Source organism: Megachile rotundata, chromosome 16, assembly GCF_050947335.1.
Source record: "Megachile rotundata isolate GNS110a chromosome 16, iyMegRotu1, whole genome shotgun sequence".
NCBI classification, from domain to species: domain Eukaryota; kingdom Metazoa; phylum Arthropoda; class Insecta; order Hymenoptera; family Megachilidae; genus Megachile; species Megachile rotundata.
The window spans coordinates 12,621,385-12,644,557 of NC_134998.1; the positions used below are offsets into that span (position 1 = coordinate 12,621,385).

The following is a 23,173-nucleotide window of genomic DNA, read 5'->3' on the forward strand; positions in this document are numbered from 1 at the left end:
CAACTGTCATAATTTTATATTTAATTTATTTTCTGATACTTATATATATAATACTCTATCAATTTATTTATTTCTTATTTTTAAGAAGGAATTATTTCAATTATTTTATTCAATTTTTGATCGGAGAAAATGTTCCTGAATAGAGTAGAATCATATTTGACTAATGATATAACGGTTTTATTCGATCATTTCGGTTCGCAAATCGATGGGGAGAGGATGTCGGTGCAAGTGCTGGAAGATTTTAATGATTATACGTTCATTAAATTCATTAAAAAATGAGAAATATTGGTTTTCTATTAATGTTTGAGAACTATTTATGCAGAAATTAAACAGGTAAGTGAAAAATTATATCGGATGCAACATGTTTTTAAAGATGCGTCTGAATCTTTTTGATGTTGATGTTTGCGACAATATTGCTACGTAATTTTCACAAAAAGATATTTCTTCGTATTGCGATTACATAAAAGATCAAAGAATCAACGAAGTCAATAATATATTTTTAAGTGAACCGAACATACTATAATTTTCTGCTTGATTTTAATCTGACGCTAATTGTCAAATGTCGCTTCGTTTTAATCATCGCCATTATGCAACTTCTAAGTTGGTGTATTTGCGTGCTATTTTAATATATTTATAAAAGAATGTTATTTTGCATGACTAATTGCATATTGCAGGCAGTTAAATTCTACTGATATTTTTATTGACACAGGTAAGTAATACAATTTCTTTTTAATAAAAATGCAATCGGCCAATTTGCCGGTAATTGAACCGTACATTTTCGGCGCCATTTTCCACTTAACGGTTTCTGGAATGGTCTATTTGAATTTTTTTCAACGCCATTCCACTTTCAGCTTCTTTTTTACACAGTTTAATTGATTAAAATGATTTGTTCATAAAATTGAGCTATGAATTAATAAACTATGACTATGTAATATTATTCCAGCAAAAAATTTAGGTTTGGAAATTAATGAACCACTTTGCCATCATAAGATTAAGAATGATAATTCTGTAAGGACAAAATGTGCAGCATAAAAGACAATTGAAAACAAGGTAAGCATATTTATTTAACAATGTCTTAATATTAGAATTTCCCTATTATAATTATAAAATTGTATAAGTATTTTTCAAAGTAGCACGTGATATAACGTGTGGTCGTACAAAACGTGGTAATATAATGTGTGACGATGTGCATGCGATATAACGCATAGCAATATATCGTGTATCTATATGTATAATATTTGTTGTTAAAATGTGTAATAATATTTTACAAATTTTTCACGAAACTTTAGCAATCTTGTGATTATTTCAGAGCTCCACTGGCAGTAAAAGGATTGAATCGGCAGTTTCCGCATTCTGTACCATATTAGATAAACATTTTTATCGACGAGTGGATTCAGTGGTCGGCTTCGGATAGACCCAAGGATTTGGTGCATATGGCGGCCTCTGAGGTATGGGATATGCTGTTATAGCTCCTGATGGAACCGCGTTCGTAACTGCTTTGGCAACGATTAGCGACGCGAACATGCTAATGATTGCCATGACGATAATAGTAATTCCCTTTAAAGATGTCTGTAAGAAGTTTGAAAGAAGTTAGGAAGTCCTATCTCCAGTACCCGTTTAATCTTACATTTTAAAAATAGAGTTGCAAAATAGTACGGTTGACTTTACGATTCGTATATGAAAAGTAAATTACTTTTTGTGTATTCTAATTGGAGCAATTAGATCCACGTGATAACGTCTTATGGTACTTGGAAACCGCACTTAACAGATCTTTCGAGAAGCGCAACTACGAAATTGCCCGAGACTTGAAAGTAGTAATCATCGATCGAGTAAGTTTGCAAGTTGCTAGTACAAAGCTTCTTCTCTCTTAATCCCTCTTTGCGAACTCGAACCGCGTGAAACTGCACTATTGCAGGCATTTTAATAATGCAAATTCCGGCAAATGCAAAAGCAGTTTCGCAGCTATAAGGAAGTATTTATATTGAACGAATCGTTCGAAATTATGTCGTAAACAAAGACTATCTACTTTCTAGCATTCCCTAGAAATTTTAACTTATACTTTTCAGCAAGATAATCTGATATTTCGTTACCATGATAGGAGACTGCTACAAAATCCCAGGTAGTTCAAGGTGCTGAAGATGAGACAGGTTACATTTGCAAAAAATTCGCAGACTTTTATAGTCGACAGTTTTCAAGAGGTGGACATTTATCTGGGTCATAGTTAGTTGACATAAGATATGCTGCCCGTATGTTTCGAGGAATTCCCAGAACATTCGCACATCAAATTTATGGTGATTCGGGTTTTCCTGTTTCGTGGAGAGATTGTTGCACTCTTCGACTGTAAATCTATTCATCGACATGTTTCTTATATGCGTACAAGTTTCTGAGACTGATAATAATTAGCCTAAAGGCTTTTGGTGCCATCATCTTGCGTCAAAATTAAATCTTGCATTTATGAATCTATATGACGATGAATTGTTTGAAGTACGATTAACGAGATAACTGCGCGTGTGATTGCGACCTTTTTATCGTTCAATTAATACCAGTTTAACGGTATGGTTAAGCTGATTGTTGCCTAATGAAGCGTGATATAAGATCATTATTGATTGATGGGATTAAGGGATTGAGATATATGTATTATTATATTTTTAATTCTACTCTTGTCCGAATTGAAGAGGCTCAATGAAAAGTTAATCGTCACGATGATTTCCGTTTCTTAATGAAGTCAGGTTCTAATGAAACCAGGTTCAAATTCGAGAGAAACTGTTTGAACAAAATACATTGTAATACTTCAGATGAACGGGGTTAAAGTGACGGATTAAATACATCTGAAATTCTATACAGCAACGAAATTGTTAAGCCAGGGGGTATAAGCTAGAAATTGTAATTTGTATGCAAGGAATATTCCACATTTAATTTAATCACACCTACGTACAAACCTACATCTCTCTGAAAATGTACAATAAGCTTTAATTAAAGTACATATTTGATCGACCTATAGTTTGTAGAACTGGCGGAAGCTAACTTTTAAGTTGTTTACACAAACGATGCAAATTTTTTAGGGCATCAGATGACGTCAAGTTAATTCAGTTAATTATGCTATCTTCTTAACAAGAAAATTTATAGAATAATCATTTTCTGTTGCAGCGACGATGTTTGTTTAATCAAACGTATCACTCGATTAAAAATCTTTTCGTGATCTGCAGATGGAGGTGTTACATAAATGTTACACGATACGTAGATAGTTATGCAATATGACTTATTTGTTGTGGAATCAGAGGAATGTGGATTTTTACGAAATTTAATTGCACAAATTAAAGTCAAGATCTTGCTGACCGAAGCTGTAAGATACTTTTCTCTTTTCACTTCTTGTTTGGAGATCATAGAATTCTGTATGATAGGAAATTGGAATTTATTAGGGTAATTGTAAACTTTGCGTTTCAAATTGGAACAATAGAAAATTTATTTTCCATGTAGGCGAAGAGTGTTGAAAATTCTAACCAGTAAACAATCATTTAAGGTCCTTGACACGCTTCTAGTCAACATGCGTCGAATAGTAATTCATCTTGTCGAAAGTTGATACTAGATTTCATATTCGTCGCACGAACCGCTAACATCGAACAGATTTAAGTCTATGAAAAAAGTATAAAAAAGGGTATAAACTCTGACGTGATTTTGTTCACGAGAAAAACGATTCTATTTAATAATTATTGTTGATTCGTGTGACTCATACTTTGATCTTTTATTCATGATTGAACGGTTCAAACGTATGAGAAAAATATTACGATTTACGTCATCGGTTGCTTTATTTAAAGCTGAATAATTGTCCTTTAATTAATTTCTTCTCAATATTTAGCTCATTTATTTTACAACTCTTTTAAAATTTCTTTGGCACTTCGCTATTAACGATTTTGTAATTAAAATTTAAGCAACAAGTTGTGGTTTAACTCTTTCTTACATAAATTATGTAGAACGTACAAAATTTTCACAGGCACTTTAACTACTTTAAGTAGACAAATTATTTTATATTGTACAAGATATAACAACGTTACTTTTCAGTTCTCTAGACTTATGTAAAATTCAACATTATTCTCTAGTCTTAAAATTATGGCTATACAATTTATAATACAATAAAATCCACGTTATAAAATTTCGAGACAAAATTGAGCATATTCTGTATCATCTTTTTCTGTTGTTGTCCGCTTTATCAATTTCTATGGAAGAAGATGATGATGCCCAATTCGTTTCGTTGTCCATGTATTCAGTGTCCTCCAAGCGCAGATTGTTTCTCGTAGTAAAATGAATTATTCTGAAAGAAACGTATCTGTCAACTCTCTGCAAGTTCCTTTACGTTTCCGTTTTACTTACAAGATGAGAAATAGCACCATAATTTGGGTGGTGAACGTGAGCCAGTAAATAGAACTCGGTGCTGTGTTTATCGTTGCATTGTAAAGCTGAGAGTACAAAACTCCACTGAACAAAGGCACTGCGTTGTCACATACTGATAACATCGCGAATACTTTGCCTGCAAATACATTGTATGTATAAACATTCAACCTAGAAGTCTGCCAGTAAATAGTAAATAATTTTCTGCTTCACTTTGGAATGGAGAATCTTTTTAAAAAATGTTACTGTTCATAAAATACCTCGTTCTTCATCGGGAACAAGCTTTGAGGTCATCGACCTTAGAACAGGAGCTACAATTGGACCTAGTGCGGCAACAGCAGCACCTAGAACAAATTAATTTGTTACAACAGTTTCATATGTTTTATAGAAAGTAATGTGTTTCAATTACCAACGTAAAAAAGTTCAGAGATATTGGCCACCGCAAATAGGACCCTTCCTGCTGCATGGGAAATTGCTCCAATCGCCACGATTATAGTGTCCTTTATTCCCATCAGTTTGCTCATCACTGGGACTCCAACTAACATTGCTGGAATAGAAGGAATTTCTACATGAATGCCAAAGGGGAATTGGATCTTTTTCTTCCACTGATTAGAGCATGTTGGTGCAGAGAAATCTGCTAGTGAAAGTTTCTCCTTTACCGAGAATATTTCACCTTTCACTTGAATCGATTGGAAAATATCGAGAGAATTATTCGCTGAGAATAGTAGCTCTTCAATTTTCAGGAAATATAAATATTTCGACAAGCCTACAAGTTGACTTCTATCTAATAATGTAAGCCTACTTTTACAATGATTTCTCAGCTTTCTATGTACAACAAATGCAGTAACTGACCCAGTACGAATGTGGTAGACTGGAATGTTCTAAAATTGCTAAATTTCCCCACATCCCACTTGAAGATCAACTGTGTGTACAGAAAACTCATGGGTTTCTCGTCCCGTTGAAACGTGTACAGCATCATAATTATTAACAGAAGCCACAGATGAAGTTTGCCAAGTTTCGGCCTCTTCCTAATCAATGTCTTCATCGTCGCCACAACGTGTTTCTTATCAAAGAAGTCCGTCAACAAGTTGGTCCCCGCAAGAGTCTGCTGCTGTGGCAACGTTTGCCACTTGAGTCTTATCAGCGAGTATAGAATTGCTAAAGCTAACAAGCTCGCGTTTATTGTGAACATGATCGTGTACGACGAGTTGGTCACTGTCGTGTACAGATAGGATCCGAGAGCGACACCTGGAAAATGACATACAATTCTTAAGGGACAATTCTTAAATGACACAAGTCTGTAAGAGAAGCGGTAAGCGTACCAGTTGGCATAGTACTGAGATACACTATGTCCAAAATGGTGATCCGAAGAGTTCTCTGTTGAACGGAAGTTACATCTGATATGTAAGCAAAGCAACTGCCAAATATAGCAACGTCGCCGCCTAACATCCCCATAGGAAGACTAGCCGTGTACACTATGGTGTTCAGGTTCCAGTTATCCATCAGAGAGTTGATAACCACCATAAAGGAGTAAACGAACTTGCCGAGCAAGCCGATAACCAGCGGCAATTTTCGTCCTCGACGATCGCTCCAGTTTCCAAAGAACAGGGCCAGTATTATGGGGACCACGTGACCGGCTATGTTGTTCCATTGATGAAACTCTGATACCGTCACCTAAAGAGTGTGTTCAAATGGAACGCATTATTACACCAACGTGTCTTACTTTATGTATTACTGTTTTCACAAGTTGTATCGCATTATTTCAATAACAGAAATCTCTGTGAAGCAATTATGCAGTATAATGTGAAATTACACAATTTATAAGATGTTTGCCACGCGCTTATCTAAAGTACATACTTGAGCAACTGTTTTGTCAATCACTGGAGAATGGACTTGTGATTACTATTTATTTTTTCTTTATTTAGATACGCATGATTGAATTCTTTGTTTGCAAGTTGGAAATTACCTGTACTTCAGCTTTTATGGTCTCGTTGTCGTTTAGTTTTGAACAGACCTCTTCGGAATAACCGTGGTCTACGCGACAAGATTTGTAGACGAAGAATGCTTGCTCCACTACCGAAGTAATCATAAATGCCATCATGTACAACCACATTGTGGGCTCCACCGACACTTTTTCGACCCACTCGATGTATTTCCTCCATTTTCTGCGGCTTATTCTTACTCTTGCCTACGAAGAAAATATTTATTTTACGATGTTAAGACATTTAAGAGATTTTTAATTACTTTATTTACCTCTTGTTCCATAATTGTTCCTTTACTGATAGAAAATCTAAATGGACCGTTTCACGTAATCATCATTTATCGCCTGTGCAGTTTGAAGTTTTATACAATATTATTTGCACGTTTGATTCCTCATCAAGATTGCTGAGACCGTGAAAAATTTGCACAAGTGCCGCAAAACGATCCCCTGTCCTGAAAATATTATATATCATGCGTTCATATGAAAATCGTATATTAAATTTATGTGGATATAATACAAAAATATTTCATTTAGGGTGAAATTAAAAATTATAGCTTGATTAAACTTGTTATGAAAACTGTCTATTTTATAAAATTTATGTAATAGCTGTGGACTTCTTATTAATTATTTTTTTTCTTTCAGCTGGTATTACATATGGTGCTGGATACTAGTGTCATAACTTGTTAAAAGGAGTCAGGAAATAAGAACAAAACATCTGTAACCGGCAGTGGTGTAATTAGTAAAATAACAGACGGAAAATCAACAGGTCGCAAGTTCGCAGTGAGTGCACTCACGAGTATTTAAATGTATGAAATAATTTATTATCTGCATTGACAATGTTGCAACGAATTGAAGAATTATGGACATTTGCTGAACGAATAAAATAATTGCACTGCGAGGATATTTCGATAACAAGTATTTATAACGGAAGTCAAAAATTAAGTGGATTGAATCACATTTGAACTGTGAATATAATTAAGAATTCAGTCAAGTTTCAAATCGCGACATTTGGAATTAAGTGGAATTGAGTTACATTAAATCGCGGCGAATATGAATCACATGAGTTGTCGAATTAATCAAATCGTATCAAATATAATTAAGTCAAATCGAATTGTGTCAAAGAGTTTTAAGGCGACTTACTTATCATGAAGCATAATTTGCCGAATTCTCATACTCGAAATTCTTCGATAAATTGTTTCTGATGCAATCGTAGTAACGGAGACCGCCTGTCGATGCCAGGATAGTAACTAGACAATTAATGCCTCTATTCTAACAATAAATTCCAAGAAACGACTGCTCACATTACTCCCTGTTAACAGTTCGATTCTGCGTTCAATTACTGTTCAACGAAAACTTCGTTTTAAAAACGTATTTGTAAAAACAAAAATTCAGCGAGTAACACGAGGAACTACTTGTTCATTCAACAAGGTTGAACGTCTACATCGCGCCGATATAAGTAAATTGACTGACCGATTTCTCTTATCAATTTCGCTTATACTCTTATCATCCTTTTATTCTTAACCTTAGTCGCTGATAACTGGATTTTTACCACATGTAAGGATTCTTGTCATCAATGATAATCACGTATTTACATGATTTTTATTTTAGATAAAGAGGTTCGTGATTATCATGAAGACTTACAGGATGTTTAAGGATTTTATGTGAAACTAAAAGTGGGACGAAGTATTTTATGCGCTATCGTTATGTGAAAACACGCTCGTCAAGCAATTAACACGTATATACACATGGAGAATAAGTGCATTGGTGACTGGCATGCATAGTTTCCTGAGGAAAAACAGGAGTAGGAGGAGGTTCACCAGGTTGCTGTTTGTTAGATTTTGAAATTTAAGAATTTTGAAATCTGAACATTTGGAAATTTGTAATTTACAAATTTAAAAATTTTATGTGTAAACAATTTTAAGTTTCCACATTTAATTCCCTAAAATCGGGGCTAACCGGTGCGAGTTTCCCTCCTCTCTACACCTGATTTTATCTAAAGGAGATCTACATTGCATCAGAACACTAGGCTATTATGTACTCAACATCTTCAATGAGGAAATTACGCCTCTTAATTTAAGTCTTTCGCTATCAGTCGAAAATCACATGACTTTCTGACTTAAAAACCTCATTCGAAATCAAACAAATCTTTCTAAATTTTTTATTGGACTATCAGAAATTGATGAAGGTATCTAGTTCTCTACTGCTAAGTTTAACTAACCTTTCATGTGTCGTTATCCATTAGAAGGCAAAGTAGTCCTATTACAGAGCGATGATTTGTCGATAGATTGAATCGAATCCCTCGAATTCATATTGTACAGCCGGTCAAACGTAATGGAATACCAGGAGGAACTGTAGCCACGTGCTTCACAACTGTTTCTGTAGAACACTGTTATCGACCGCGCTAGCCAGTCATTGCTGCCAACGTTGCCAGCTAAAAATCTAACGAAGATGGAGGTCAGCACTGATAGAACACTATGTCGCTACGTTCTGCACGTCGTTTGAATTAGAAATTTGAATCTTACAACTGCAGGGCAGTTTTTGGAGATTTAGAACAATAAAAATTTATTGAAGCGTTTGAAGAATTCCTACAGAGCTTATGCGACTCTAGGCTATTCCTCAGTAATTTATATTTTTGAAAAGACTAGAAAAAGCTTCATGGAACTGCTATAGCTTGTTAGAGTCAAATTAAGACCTTCAAACACTTAGAGATTCTGGTACTTCATCTTTTACATTTATATCTAATCATCTTAGTAGTCTCTTTCTTTGGTTGCTAGGAACATGTCTAGGTGAATTAGAATCCTCGTTAGTAGCTTTTTATTAAAAATTTATTCCACATTATATTCCTGACAAATCACATCGCGCGAATATATCTATGATGTACACATGATTCAGTACAGACTTAAAGTTTGCTTTTAGGCCATCGAGATTACACGGAGGATGGAAGTAGAGCAACAGTTACGTTCCTAAATTGTTGGCAAAATATTTCTTTCCTTCTCGCTTTTTTACCGATTGATTGTTTTTCAACTGTTTGCCATTACAGACGAGTATTGCAGAAACAGAAAAACCGCCGTTGTCCAGCAAAAGTTAAAAAGTTTCAAAGTTGATTCGACAGAGGATTTCTACAACACTAGCCAATAACAGCTTGGACTTTCAGTTATTTCTAAAAAGCTAACAGATCCTTAGGCTTTGATAGCACTATACACTTGATTAACTTTTTATATAGTCCTCTTAAATATTTCTTGTATCCTGTAACAGATACTTTGATCCTTTTGTAAGAAAGTAGCTGCAAAGTATCAAGAAAGAAAATTGTGCGTTTGATATAGTTTAAGATTGCGTTATGATTTGGGAACAGAAATGAAATGTTTATGCTTTTCTAGATCCGCAAGCTGACACATTAAAATTTCTAATTGAATGCCTCGCAATTCTGCCAGCAAACAAAAGGAGCTATGAATTTTGACGGCCATCGACAACCAGCTATTATTTAGAAGTCGTAAGACGTGATCGTCAAAGGATCAAAGGATCTACCAGTTTCACCTTGATTTTCACCGATGGCCCATGGTCTTTCACGTAGATTAACATTTATTAACAGCTGGACCTGCCAGCAACATCAAAATATGAACATTTAATTGTAATTTCGCTCTATCAGCCAACGGTTGAATTGACTAATTGTTACGTTCATCATGACACTATGCGAAGGAACGTAGCAATACGTTTACGTTCGTACATTCTCTTACAACCTGTGCGCGGACAAATATTCCCCAGGGACCGAAGTGAAATTAGTCTCGCCTAAAATATCGAAAGTATACCAGGTCTATCTTTCCGACGAGATAGACTTCTAGAGGAGAGAAATGTAAAAATAGAGTTGAGTCTTTTCTTCTCGTTCCAATGTCGCGAAACTTCTATTCCCTTCGCTTGTATTTTTCGCGAAAACATACCGTGGTCCCGTTTCCTTTTTGACAGAAATTCCTGAAACGAAGAAGTCAGCCACGGTTTCGTTGTATCGAGCATCCCTTGTCGCGGTTATTCGTTTCTTTTTGTTTGTATTGACTAGAAGAACCGTGGACACGGCATAGCGAACGCAACTTTCTTATTCCTGCTATGGAAATAACACGAAAAACCATTCGCCAGATAAGATTTAAGTACAGGTATCTTGTGACTTTCTGAAAGATACACGGAGAGAGGTTTTTGAGCTACCATTGAGAGATCGATCGAAAGTTGGACGTGTTCCATTTTATTTCAAGATTCGCGGTTCGAATCAATATTCATCGAATAACAAAGATGTTCTAGATCAGTGAAATGACCTTCAAGGACTAAGATATAGTGAATTCATCTTGCATCTACATAGTCCACTAAACAAAAACATAGAATTAACAAAAAAAGTCACTGCAATCTTAGAGGCAACTTCACCTTGACAAGACTTATATTACCCTATTTGTAACGAATAATATTTGGTTCACTTAAAATGGAACACCCTGTACAGACTTCAAACCACGAGTTCTCCTTTTACGCCTCAACTATACGATTAGTCTCAAATGTTCAAATTTTCATGGAACACTAATTAACATTGAATAGTTCCCAGTATTTGATCAAGATTAATTTCAGTGCTTCTTCTAGGTTGCCTCAGGAGCAGTTCACGCGTTGTCGTTGTTCATCTTGGTTTCGTTGTTGACGTTGGTTGAGTTTCGAGGACCATCAAGGAAATAGGTGATCATGCTGCCCTTGCCTTTCACTTGGATGCTACCGCGACAGGTTAGGGGATATCCTTTGGTGACCAAGATATCGTGGACTTCCTGAGTGACCTGAATCCCGTCCAAGACACCGGTAGACTCCATTCTCGAGGCCACGTTTACCGCGTTACCCCAAATATCGTACTGCGGCTTTCGGGCGCCTATCACCCCGGCAACGACCTACATGAAAAACAAGTTGAAAATATTTTTTCTCTTCATTCTGTTACACAGAAGTTCATACTTGTGACAAATGACTTCAATTCAAAAGAAACTGAACATTCGATGGTAATTTCGAAGAGGTACTTTCAATTCGAACGCTATACGTTAAAATCTCGATCAATTTCAGGTCGAAAATTTGATGGGAAATTCAGAGAGCACGGTCGAACCGTTTCAGTTTCAGGATAGCATCGTGATAGTTTGGCTGGGGAAATTGATTGACGTTACCGGTCCAATATTGATGCCCACACGCAACCGGAAGTTGTTAAAGCTGTGTTCATTAACGGAGGCCAGCTGTTCCCGTATCCTGAGCGCGTAGTCTGCCATCGCGGTCACGTGTTTGTAATCTTTCATGTCGCAGGTGCTCTTCGTCAATCCTGCGAAAAGAAATTCGAAGATATCCGTGAAACGTCTGCTGCAGAAAATTCAATTCTTGAGATCCATGTTCTATTAAGAGATTGAAGATTTTTGAGAAAAGGATGATGCTCACCGGAAGCTGCCATGTATGTGGCACCGGTGCTCTTGATCTTCTCGATGTATTTGAACTGTTCTTCCGCAAGGAGTTCGTCGAAGTCGGCTATGATCTCGTTTAGAAGCCTTAGACATTCAACACCCTCGTTGTTCGCTTCCAGTTCCACGTAGAACTCGGAGAAGTTCGGTATCGAGGCGAACATTATGCAAACGAAGTCGCACTGTTCGTGATACAGCTCCTGCAGAACGCATAATTTACTTGTTTCAAATCAAGTCAGACGGTCAAGCTACTTTTTCACGCAAAGACTGTGTTAGTTGTAAATAGCCTCTTACATCAGAATTAACCGTGGAAAGGAAGTGTGCAGCCACGTGTTCCGGAAGTATGTTCGCCAATAGCTTTTGATTGTAGGCCTTCAGATGTTCCATGTCCTCTTTCTCCTCCGTCGCTTGCAGTTTCCACAGAAAGTCCAATCTGTGTTCATTCATCGAAACGATCGATCAATATTCAAATCACCCTTTCGCGGAAAAACGATTCGATATAAATTCCTGCTATTTCGCCTTTCCAACGAAATAGGGATTAATCTCCATCCGTCGTTAAAATTAAATTATCCTCTGTAGTTAAGCTAAAAGTTCCCGTATTCCATTCAAATTAAACTCGATGGGACGTAGGACTTGTTCGTGGAAGTTCAGAATTTTCATACTACTGAATTAATGTTAGAGTTGAAAAGAATGAATCATGATTTCAAGAAATAAGGAAAATCTTTCAACTGTCAAGATTATATAATCTATCTTGAAGATGTCGGATAAAGTGAAGAAATATTTCCTACCTGTAAGTAGCCTCGGTGTGCTGAGAGTGTGCGACCAGGCAGGTCATGAAGAAGACCACTAGAACGCCAGCTAACCAGCGCCCGGTTAGTTCGACATCCTTCTCGTGCAGAGCCTCGTGGATGCTGATCGCGAAATAAGTAGCCACCACCAAGCTTAGTATCGCCACTTTGAACACGGACGTCAGAATTTGGTAGACGGCACAGGTGATCATCACCAGCATCACGAGCACCGGAAACAACTGCAGTTATCAAGTTAAGACTAATTCCTGTAGAACTTGCAGCATCAGGATGATAAAGGAAACATCTTTCACTTGCAACTGTACTATAGGTTCATGTAACTTAATAGCAATGCGGAGAGTCAATTCCTTAGGAATCATTAGAACCAGTCGATTAGACTTACATCAGCGAAGACGGTGTAATAGCAAACATCGACGGGCGCATCGATGCTCTGGAAAGTGACGCTGGAATTATCCGGCCATTCGAGAAACGATGTACCGTTGCTGCACACGCGGCCACTCTCAAGCGTCAGCTACGAAAGAAACAGACGAAGATAGATCGAGTTATTTCTTCTCTGGTTGCTTCATCTTCATCTCTCGTGTTAACGATACATCAGTCTCGAGCGCAGGGATCAGAGGATCGTGATCGGTTTCATTAATCATAAACCGCTCCCGACTGTACGAAATTCATCGTTCGGTGCAATGACACCGGTGATAAATAGCAGTCACCCGTTGTTCGTTAACACGCTGATCGGTGATGTGTTCCTGACTATCGATGTGCCAATATGTCACTTGCAATACGTGTCAAGTTCTGATACATTGGGGTATAGCAATTTTGATCGGGTTTTGCGGTGTATGTACTGGTAATTCCGTTGCTCTTAGACATATTACTAGGTTACACGTATTGCTAGGTTTCAAGTGTTACTGCATTATATGTTTTTTATTTGATTATTTTAGATAGTAATCACTGTGCTTTCATTTGCAGTTGTGCATTGTTATGGGGTTGGATATTATAACGTGTGGAGCTTACCAGTGGTGACAAAGCAGTGATAAATGTGAGGAAAACGACGCACGTGGCCAAGGCCTGCGCGACCCCTCGGTTTTCGAAGACGTGCACCGCAAAATCTCGAAGACACTGGGGCACCTTCTGAAAAATATATTGTTCCTCGTGTCAGTTTCATGTGTAGCCATTACTTGTTGTTATTTTGTCTCGGTGTTAGAAGCAACGGGTGACAGGGCGGAGCGGGTGAATCGATGATTTCACCGGTGACCTGGAATCTCGCCACCAATTCAAGATCAAGAGGAAGTGGCAAGGTTCCAAAGGGTCTGTCCGGGTAATCGATTCCAGTCACGACTGGATATCGCTCGAAACGTACAACGTGTAACCTCGATTATCCGAACACCGGTTCGTTTTACGCTCTATTAACGCATCTCGCACCGCAGCTGCCACCCAAAAAGTTACTTAACCATTGTAGGGAATTTCGACGCTGTAAAGCCTGTTTTTTCAAGGTGTTGCTAACAATAGAGACTAAAAAAAATCTGTTACTCACCTCGTTCTTCTCTGCCAGTAGAATCCCATTGATCAGAGCTATAAACAATATACTCACTGCTACGCACGTGTAGAAGTACACGCTCCTAAAAGACAAATTCCTTTTTCAGAATTTTCATTTCAACCGAGGAGTTAAATCGGCACACGTTTAAGGACGTTAATGACATCTAACTACAGCGAATAGAACATATTACTACGTTATCGGAAACCAACTACTGCGAATAAAAGGAAAACTGCAACTATTGAAAACAGATAGGATATGCGGCTACGTCAGTTGCAAAAAATCACCGTTGATAAAAAACAACACGTTACTGCAGCAACCAAAGCGACAGTTTAGAAAAATAAATAAAAAATTAGGCTACGGGGTAATTTAATTTATTTGACATGGTTTGTTTACCCGTACAGAGTGATTGCTATGGCAATCACGACTACCATGTACACGAAACCGGAGCACACAAAATATGCCGACAGCATCCGATCCCTTTCGCGAGAGTACTGCAACAAATCGGTAAAAAAGGACTTTTTATCGAGTGTCGTGCTGTAAAAAATTTGAGGTCGTAATCATTCGAACGAACACATTTTTTGTAATACGAGTATTAGAATGTAATTAATTTTATCAGTGGCTACTGCCTCAAATTGAATATGCTCGAATTGGAGAAGATAATTAAATAATTGTATGCTTCATAATTATTATTTTAATTAGTGTTTTACTACGTACGCTGAATTTTACCGCGGTAATCAGCGCGTTAATTATTGAAGCTGGGTGCCTTGATTAATAAATCAGTTTATTAATCATGAGAGTTGCGGACAGGTTTTCAAATGATGAATATTAATTACTTAACGCGAATCGTTTACCTTTTCTTCGACGTTCGGTTGTCGGAAGGTTAAAATAAACGGCGTGCAATATTCGGCCCTTAATTGATCTATGCTCCTGGCGTCGATGGCCCTCATCAGGTACTCGTCCACCACGTCCTCGGGAACTTTCTTACTCTCAGTCGCTTCTCCAAAGCCCAATCTATCATAAAAGTCATAATTTTCACAGAACGTCTGGTAATGCGAGATAAGAACTTGACGGAACACAGATTCTTGTATTCGCTTGTCTCGCAGTATCGATTACCGTTCAAACCTGATACGTTAAACTTTATGAAATAAAAGTCGTAAGAGATCGCGCTGGAAATATCGATTTTCAACGTTTGCGTTTCCGGCAATTTTTCTAAAAATAAAAACGGAATACGATAAATCTAGATTTATAACCGAATGCTTCATAGTTTAAACAACGATAAATTCTACTTTAAAATATTATGTTTAATAACCATTAATTTGATCGTGAAGTTTTAAACTTCACAAATAGAGATAATGTCAGATTGTACGAATGTCCTACATACGAATTTAAAAAAAATGTTTGAAGTTTATGGTGTATTTTTGAAAACATTAATTAAACGTAGAATGTGAGCAGGCAGTTTTGCAAAATTTATAATGTTTTGAATTCCGTACTGTTTCATCAGTATTTGGGAAGAACGTAATAATGCATTGTTAGAAGGCAGCTGTACACTTCTTCTTCAGCTAAATTTATAGTAGACACTACTATACCAGTACGTGATAGTAGATTAATTTCAATTCGTGAAACCAGAACTTATATACCTTTATTATTTGATAAATGGCCGAGGTATAAGAAGAAAAGCGTTGTACGTGAAAATCGGGAAACATGGGATGAAAAGATGAAATGGAGTGGCTTACTTGGCTTGTTTTCCACGTTGCGACCCGTGACCCATCACCCTCATCTCTTTGGACACGTTTCCGTTCGCTGGCAAACCTTTCCTCAACCCGGAAGAGGGTATGTTACCCTTGTACGTGTCCCCCGGGATGATCAGGTAGGTTTTGATATTGTGCTCTTTCAGGTACGCGTTTCTTTCTCCTCCTCGACCCTCCTCCACCTCGTAGTAGCCCCCGAGACAGTCCAGTGTCTCTTTCGTGATGTGGACTCGTCTGTAGGGAACAATCGTTAACGCTGATTTAATTGGACCATCCATTGTGTTTAGCTAAAGTTTGCTCGAATGAGTCTTGGATCGGTTCTGATTCCCTGGCGAGATGTAACAGTTACAGATTGTAACAGCTATTGTTTTTACTGCAGTTGAGAATGCAATTTTTACAGCTTTTGCTTTTTTCGTTACAGTGAAAACTGATGAAAATTAGTCACGGTTCATACATTGGGAGATCTGGATGTGATTGGATAAATTCAACTACTTCGAGGATTTGCGGTTGCACGAGAAAAAAGAGACGCGTGAATTTCCAGAAATACTCGCCACCATAAATATTCTCTTTCCAGTCACACGAAATACCTGGGAGCGTAACAAAAAATTATTTCGACTATAAAAAAATGCAGAAAAAGTGTCTTGTACGTTCTGTGCGTTTCTGTGCAAGCGTCTGCATGATGGAAACAAGAAACAAAGGTAGAAAATGAATGAACGTTGCATCGTATCGCACCAGTGATCGCACTCCCATTTCTTTTTTTTCAATATTCTCGCTCTGGATTCTCTCGTTTCGCTGAAAATTTCTCTACCGGTGGGCGAGATAAAAGGAAGAAAAAAACTGCTAGCTTGGCAGAGCAACCGAGTAAAACGAGTAAAACTTACCCTGGTATACCACCACTCTCCATGTAGTTGGCCAAGGTGACGTCGTTGCTCCAAACGTCGAATTGCCACTTCCTCAAGCCGAGGACACCACAATGAACCCTACCCGTGTGGATGCCCACTCTCATGTTCACGTTCACGGCACCCACCTCTCGATACAGCCTGGAAGAAAAGGGGATCGATTGTCCTTACCGCACAGGGTGTCTGTGCTAACTTATCACAGCCTTGCTTTTTCAACTTTTAAGATACACAACAAATATTTGCGTAGATAGTATACGTGTTGTCTCACACAACACGTGCTGTAACTATGATGTCAGTCAGCATATTAATATCACATAAATGTCAATTTTGAAAATGATATCATGACATGGAAGTATCATAAGATACCGCTATATCAATTTAAAAATTTATTTTTGCTTAAACCGTCAGTGTAAGCTGTTCATAAATATTCTCAGTGTATAATAAAATACAGGCCTCAAGGAGGATATACATCATAAAAACCGCAAATTACTTTGCCAAAATGAAAGTTAAAGGTCGTATAACATTCCGGTGAGGTTGGTGGCTAATAAATTCAGATTAAGGTGAATCTGGTATATTTTTGCTCCTGTTTTTCCTCCATGGCTGTAAAGTCTCGCTAATCCAAGAGGCTCCTTTAATTCAGACCCCGTTAATCCGTATGCCCGTAGAACCATCTCGTTATTCCGGATTAACGCATTATGCACTATCATTGTATTCATACCCCGGTAAGCTCGGACTCCGGGTTATTACAAAGTAAATTATGGAGACCATAAACTCGACAGAAAATCTCGGTATATTTGAAGCTTTCTGATGTCGGGGTACATTAAGAGCGATCGTTCGAAGATGTTATTTGATTATTTTGTTTCTATTGTCAACAGTCGAGACTCATCTTTCGCCTTTTGCAGAAAATTGCGCACGAGGGAGTGGCCAAAGGAAACGTCTTAAGAGCCGGAAACAAAGTAAACGGGTCAAAGTAACCCGTAGACTCCAGAGACAACAGCTCTTGGCGTTGGTTCTAGTTACTCGTGGTTAAAAAAAAATACGATGCGTCGTCAAAGGGATGATTTCCTTGGAGAATAAAGGAGCGGATGATTTTTCTATCTTATCGAATCGCGAGTTCGCGATCGACTTGCAACAAAAATTTTCACTTGGGATCTGAAGGTATAAGAATATAGGTATTCTGAGGCGATTTAGAAAATCTTCAGACGAAAATGTAATATTCTATTTAATTCCCTCGTGTGCAGTTGTTTCACAATTGTTTTGTCCTTCACAATTCTTCCATAGTTTCAGAAGAAACTGATTTGTCGAGGCCACCTTGTTGGCAGCTGGTTTCTATTGCTTCTCTGATTCACTGTTACTTCCCACTGTCTTTCTTGCAGACAAAAGTTTGGTCGAAGGGAAAGAAATGCTCTTGAGGATTTCATGAAAAGCCGGACGAGTTGAATTACAAGTGGAGGGAAGGAAACTTACGTAATTGCACTGATCATGTCCAATCCCATTTCTACGCAACAGCGAGCGTGATCGGGCCTCGGTTCCGGAATTCCAGAAACGCAATAATAGCAGTCTCCGAGCAGCTTGATTCTAAGACAATGATGTTCGGCTGCCAGAGTGTCGAAGCTACGGAAACACAGACAATTCGTGTATAAACCACCTCAAGTCATCTATGTTTTCATAATATTATTTGCTAGCAAAATCAGGATCAATCAAAATGAGGTCATGCAGATATAAGATCCTACAAAAGTAGTATAGTATCGTATATAGTCAGACAACCACTTAAGCGCTAGCAATTAACGCATTGCTAATATAACACGTTATTCCACAGACTACAGAAATGTCTAATTTCTCTGAAAGCGCTACTTCACACTTAGATTTGAAACTCACCAGGCAAATAATTTATTCAACAATCTGACGACCTCCTCGGCAGTGCACTGATCCGAGAGCGAAGTGAATCCACAGATATCCGCGAACAAGATGCTGGAAAAAAGAGTTCGAAACAGGTTCTTCGTTGGCACTGGTTCTCGTAATTAAGCCACGGGTGTTAATTGGAATTCATTAGCGGCACGTCGCGCGACTTAACGAGCCACTAGCGTCAGACCCGTGTTACGCTCTAACGTATGATAGACGCGCGTGTATCAGCTTGATGCATAATGGAGTCGAATATCTTCGTGTTCCGGCGAACCAAATTATTCGCTCTTCAAACTCTGTAGTCGTGACACGTGTCTGTTTCATACGATTCAAGGATTTTTGTGCTTCAAGATTCGTAGAATGTTCGATGAATATTAACGTAACTCAAAGTTCTCGCTTTGTAGACTTTTGACGGTGCTCACCTGACATTCTCGTGTCTTTGAATGTAAATTTTATGAAACATAGTATCCTTCGGCTTGCCAGCAATGTCGGCCTTCATCTCCATGGCTACGTGTCTTGGTAGTACGCTCAATAGAAGCCGTTCCTGGAAAAAATTAAACGAAGTTTCTCTTCATATTGTAACATTGTTAAGTACTGTAAGGGCGATGGAGGGACATGTACATTGGACCATAATATTATAAGGTCTGGATACGGGGGTGGCAAGTGGACAGAGATGTCAGCGCCATTGGTGGTACATACATCACAGGGAATAGAATTGTAGATGATCAGACAAGTGATACGGAGACAGACGCTATGGTCCGCCAAGTAGTAAGGGAGCGATCCGTAGGTGGTCAGACACGCTGTTGAAGAATGGGACCACACGTGGTCATACGAATGGTTTAGGGACAAGGTCGTAGGTGGTCTTGTAAAAATAGAAACGATAGAACCATAAATAGTAGCAATGCTATACACTCGTTCAGTAATAACATTTCGTCGTTAATAATTTCATTAGTTAATGTATAATAGCTGGTGGTAAAGTGGTAGATAAATTGTCTGTATAAATTTTTCAAGCTGGAAGAGTCGTAAATAAAAGCAACTGCTGAAATTGCTTAATTTGTTGGAGTATTAACGGACACGCGTAGAATCGCTTCCTGAATCTCTCCGGTATTCAGAGTCAGTCAGTTAATTAACCGTGTTATGCAGAGAACTTGTGTTACACTTAACTACCCTCAGAAACCTAAGATGTCGGGTGCATAGTTGCGCGAGTTTCAGCCATTTACCGTAGAAAATACCGAATCTGCGGAGAGGAAACGTCCTCGTAATTTCTTCGAAAAATCTTATCTGTTATTTGCTTTTAAGACTTCTGTTTAATAAGTCTGTTACCAGAGTAATAATTGTCAATGTACAGCTAAAATTTGAATGAATGCGAGACAGAATGCGTATAGAATGTACGGTTAAGAGTATTAGGTCGGATACATGAAAATATGATAGGTATTTCCGGTTGTTTCGGTTTGGATTATGAAATATGCAGATTCGATCGTCAATGTCGCTGAACAAATCTACATCGGGTTTGGTTTCTCCTATTACGAGTGCCGATACATTACGTGATCGAGAGTCTGAAATTGCAGAGGCCCTTTGCTGTGGTTAATTTAACGCGGAATAAATCGATCACTCGGCTCGTGATAATAGCTTCTGCACACCTGTATGACGTAAAATCGAATCCTTGGTGATCGGTTAATGTGCAACGGTCCCCTTTGCCGCTGGAAGTCACGTAGTTCTACGTTAAATCCGATCGTGATGAAGTGTCCATTAGTTTCAGTACTACGATGCGCATTGTATACAGGATTTAGTAATCAATGGTTCTACAAGATATTCGATCCAATTTCCAAGAATTATTGATGTCGTTATTTTTAGACTGCAGCGCAAATTAATATCTTAAATCGTGTTTCAGGTACGAAGAAAGGGGATTCGTTGATCTTATTATTATTTCTCAATCAGACTGGATCGAGGAGAGACTCTCTTTGGAACGACTTTAATTGCGTCTCCAGGAAATTTCATCGCGTGCGAACGAAATTTCATTTCATTTCGTTAAGGAAAGCGTAATTCGGTCTTGTTCCGTGAAAACAGTCGAGAAATTGATTTTCCAATTTACTCGGTCCCATTGTCACCGTTCTTCGATCACCATGCTGGAAATATCCGCCAGAGGATTACGTACAATAGCTAAAAAAAAATACTAAATTTGATCCAGCTACTGCAGAAGATTTCTGCTATATTTTTAGAGAAATACATCAGAAGAAGCTTCAATGGCCAGATGTTTCACGAGACCCCAGTGAGTTGGTAAAACTTCTGGATAGATCAAACGTGTTTAGATAACGTACGGACTTTTTATATGTATAGATGGAAGATTACTCTTCCGGTGTCTCGCAATCCTCGTTAGTCATTTGATCTGACACGAACGGTAATGGATAGAGCAGCATTTCAACGGGAGCCCAAGCTTATCGGTTCCCGGAAAACTGATCAACTGGGGAGAGAAAGACGGCGGAGGGCAATGCATTAAGATAGCTTTTGAGTCGTTTCATCGTGGAATACACGGCGTGTCTTCGAACTTCGTGCAAGAGATGACATCGAAGGCATCTTTGAAATATTAATCTTTCAACGGGTTCGTGCCTCTAGGCAACATTACTACTCTTGCCAGTGAAGCGTATGTAACTTACAGAAGATACTGATTTGCGTGGGACGGAGGTGATTTAAGCAAAACTGGATGCACATGGCACTGCGTAATGTATGAAAAGAAAGTGATATATATATGAGGAGTGATCATCTGAGAACTTTGATTATAAAATGTATCAACATTTCACGTTCTCACAGTGGTGCTGTGAATTTAAATTAGAAACGCAGCACTCCAAAGAATTTATCAATAGAATCACTGCACTAGAACATAAACAAGAAATGTAATAGTATATTTTTAATTTAAAAACTTTAGTATTAGTGGTTCTATCGAAGCAGCAATTTATCAAGGAAGATGATCCCATATTACAGGATCAGTTAGATAGAATTCTGGGTACAAGTTGTAACGCTACGTGATTCCACGACGAGGGATTTTACAAAGAAACCAAGATTTCGTGATTGCGCAGCAATGTGGCGGGTGTACGAAGTTCGCAGGGCTTATCAGCGCGACGCGATGCACACGCGTCGCTTGGCTCGTGTGCATCCATAAAGTTTCGTCAACGCAAACTCGTCGTGTCTACGCGAGTGGATTGAACGCGTGCCAAAATGCATTCACGTTTTAACGGAGATAAGCTAATTCGCCTCGACCCGTGACCAACACGGTCGAAAAGTTCCCTTTCGTTACTCTAACTCTTTGAAAACGAAACTAAACGAATAATTTTGTAATTCTGTAGAACTATTAGCGAATCTGACCCATTATTTTGTAATTGTAACGCTCTACTTTTATTCAGAATTATGAACGTGAGAAAGTATTCCTTTGTGAACGAGTTTATAGGCTACCGAACGGAGGAATTCAATGGATATTCAGTTTCCGGGGTAGTTAACCGGCCAAGCTTTATTTTCAGCGGCATGCGAAACAATTGTTAGGAACCAACGGAAGTCTATTAAAGATAGCGGCTTATCGACTATCGCTTATAGTCCTGGGGAACATTCTAGCCGTGACTGAGTCTATTGTGCGGTTTAATCGAGAATCCGTGACCAACCGTGATAATAATCGAGTCACTGTCCGAGCTTCTTTATCAACCCCGAAGCAAACCATAACTTATTCTGAACGAAAAGACTGTTTCTCAAAAATGTTTCAATTTAGTTTACAGAAGAAAAACGATACAATAAAATATTATTAAAAATCAGTCAATAGAGTAATAATTAAATTAAGCGTTTCCAAAGGCGGAGCAGTTTGCGAATAATTTGATATGCGTAACTGATGACAGTATCAACAAACAGTTAGCGAAGTGCATCAATTAACGAGACCGTGGTAAAGGAGAGGCAGTAGTAGCTATAACGATCCGAATTTGATTAGGTTGTTTCACGAACCGCGACCAAACTTTGTAGCTAAACGCATTTGAAATGGAACGTTTATTTAATGTCAGGTAATTTTAACGACCGCATGTGCGATGTTGCTGAAATTATTGTAACAAACTTCATAGCAGGGTTTGACAACAATGCATAGCAATATAATTATGTAGAAATGTAATCATATAACGTGTAATCTAATACCGAATACTCAGTAGGGTATTAATTAGAAAAGATTGCGCTGTAATTCACAAAGGTTCCTCTACTTAACGGCAGTAGCCATCTTTCACAAATTCCAGTAACGTAATCGACCCGTTGGAATTTCAGAGACATACCTGTTGCTGATTTTCTCGCTGTGTAGTTAAACGTGCCTCGACGCATTGTCTGGTCTCTAGGAATGCCTGCCTTTGCGCCAATTCCCGAGGATGATGCGTTAACACACCGGCCATGTTCGTTCCACCCACGACGACGATGGAACTCAGCAACTGGAACGAAAAACACACGAGG

General features: G+C 38.2%; 1 protein-coding gene and 1 long non-coding RNA gene across 11 annotated transcripts in view; one reads left to right on the plus strand and one right to left on the minus strand.

Annotated features, from left to right (window-relative positions):
* Nucleotides 1–198: 198 nt before the first annotated feature.
* On the plus strand, nt 199–22,503 carry LOC143265989 (uncharacterized). 8 transcript variants are annotated; one of them, XR_013040867.1, is made up of 8 exons: nt 199–333; nt 675–709; nt 944–1,050; nt 1,310–1,448; nt 7,010–7,147; nt 15,820–16,024; nt 16,327–16,603; nt 18,181–18,317. It is a non-coding gene; the product is annotated as an uncharacterized LOC143265989 (long non-coding RNA). The 8 variants fall into 8 exon arrangements; XR_013040864.1 differs by lacking the exons at nt 15,820–16,024; nt 16,327–16,603; nt 18,181–18,317 and adding exons at nt 20,598–20,975; nt 21,044–22,503 and having other exon boundaries at nt 7,010–7,173; XR_013040863.1 differs by lacking the exons at nt 15,820–16,024; nt 16,327–16,603; nt 18,181–18,317 and adding exons at nt 20,598–20,975; nt 21,044–22,503.
* Nucleotides 3,439–23,173, minus strand: part of LOC100879845 (adenylate cyclase type 6) — a 43,619-nt gene continuing 23,884 nt past the window's right edge. For 2 of the 3 annotated variants that reach the window (XM_012280309.2, XM_076541005.1), the window contains 16 exons: nt 23,002–23,151; nt 19,129–19,250; nt 18,683–18,775; nt 18,272–18,418; nt 16,787–16,945; nt 15,891–16,139; nt 15,009–15,168; nt 14,551–14,648; nt 14,155–14,239; nt 13,635–13,751; nt 13,009–13,137; nt 12,609–12,847; nt 12,115–12,253; nt 11,801–12,020; nt 11,539–11,687; nt 9,175–11,274 (listed from right to left, as the gene is read on the minus strand). In XM_012280309.2, coding sequence (XP_012135699.1) covers nt 10,999–11,274; nt 11,539–11,687; nt 11,801–12,020; nt 12,115–12,253; nt 12,609–12,847; nt 13,009–13,137; nt 13,635–13,751; nt 14,155–14,239; nt 14,551–14,648; nt 15,009–15,168; nt 15,891–16,139; nt 16,787–16,945; nt 18,272–18,418; nt 18,683–18,775; nt 19,129–19,250; nt 23,002–23,151 — 2,532 coding nt within the window. In that variant the 3' untranslated portion in view covers nt 9,175–10,998. Of the gene's footprint in view, nt 4,310–4,368; nt 4,526–4,646; nt 4,731–4,795; nt 4,934–5,238; nt 5,516–9,174; nt 11,275–11,538; nt 11,688–11,800; nt 12,021–12,114; nt 12,254–12,608; nt 12,848–13,008; nt 13,138–13,634; nt 13,752–14,154; nt 14,240–14,550; nt 14,649–15,008; nt 15,169–15,890; nt 16,140–16,786; nt 16,946–18,271; nt 18,419–18,682; nt 18,776–19,128; nt 19,251–23,001; nt 23,152–23,173 lie in introns of those variants that run through there. The other variant, XM_076541006.1, reaches the window with a different exon arrangement.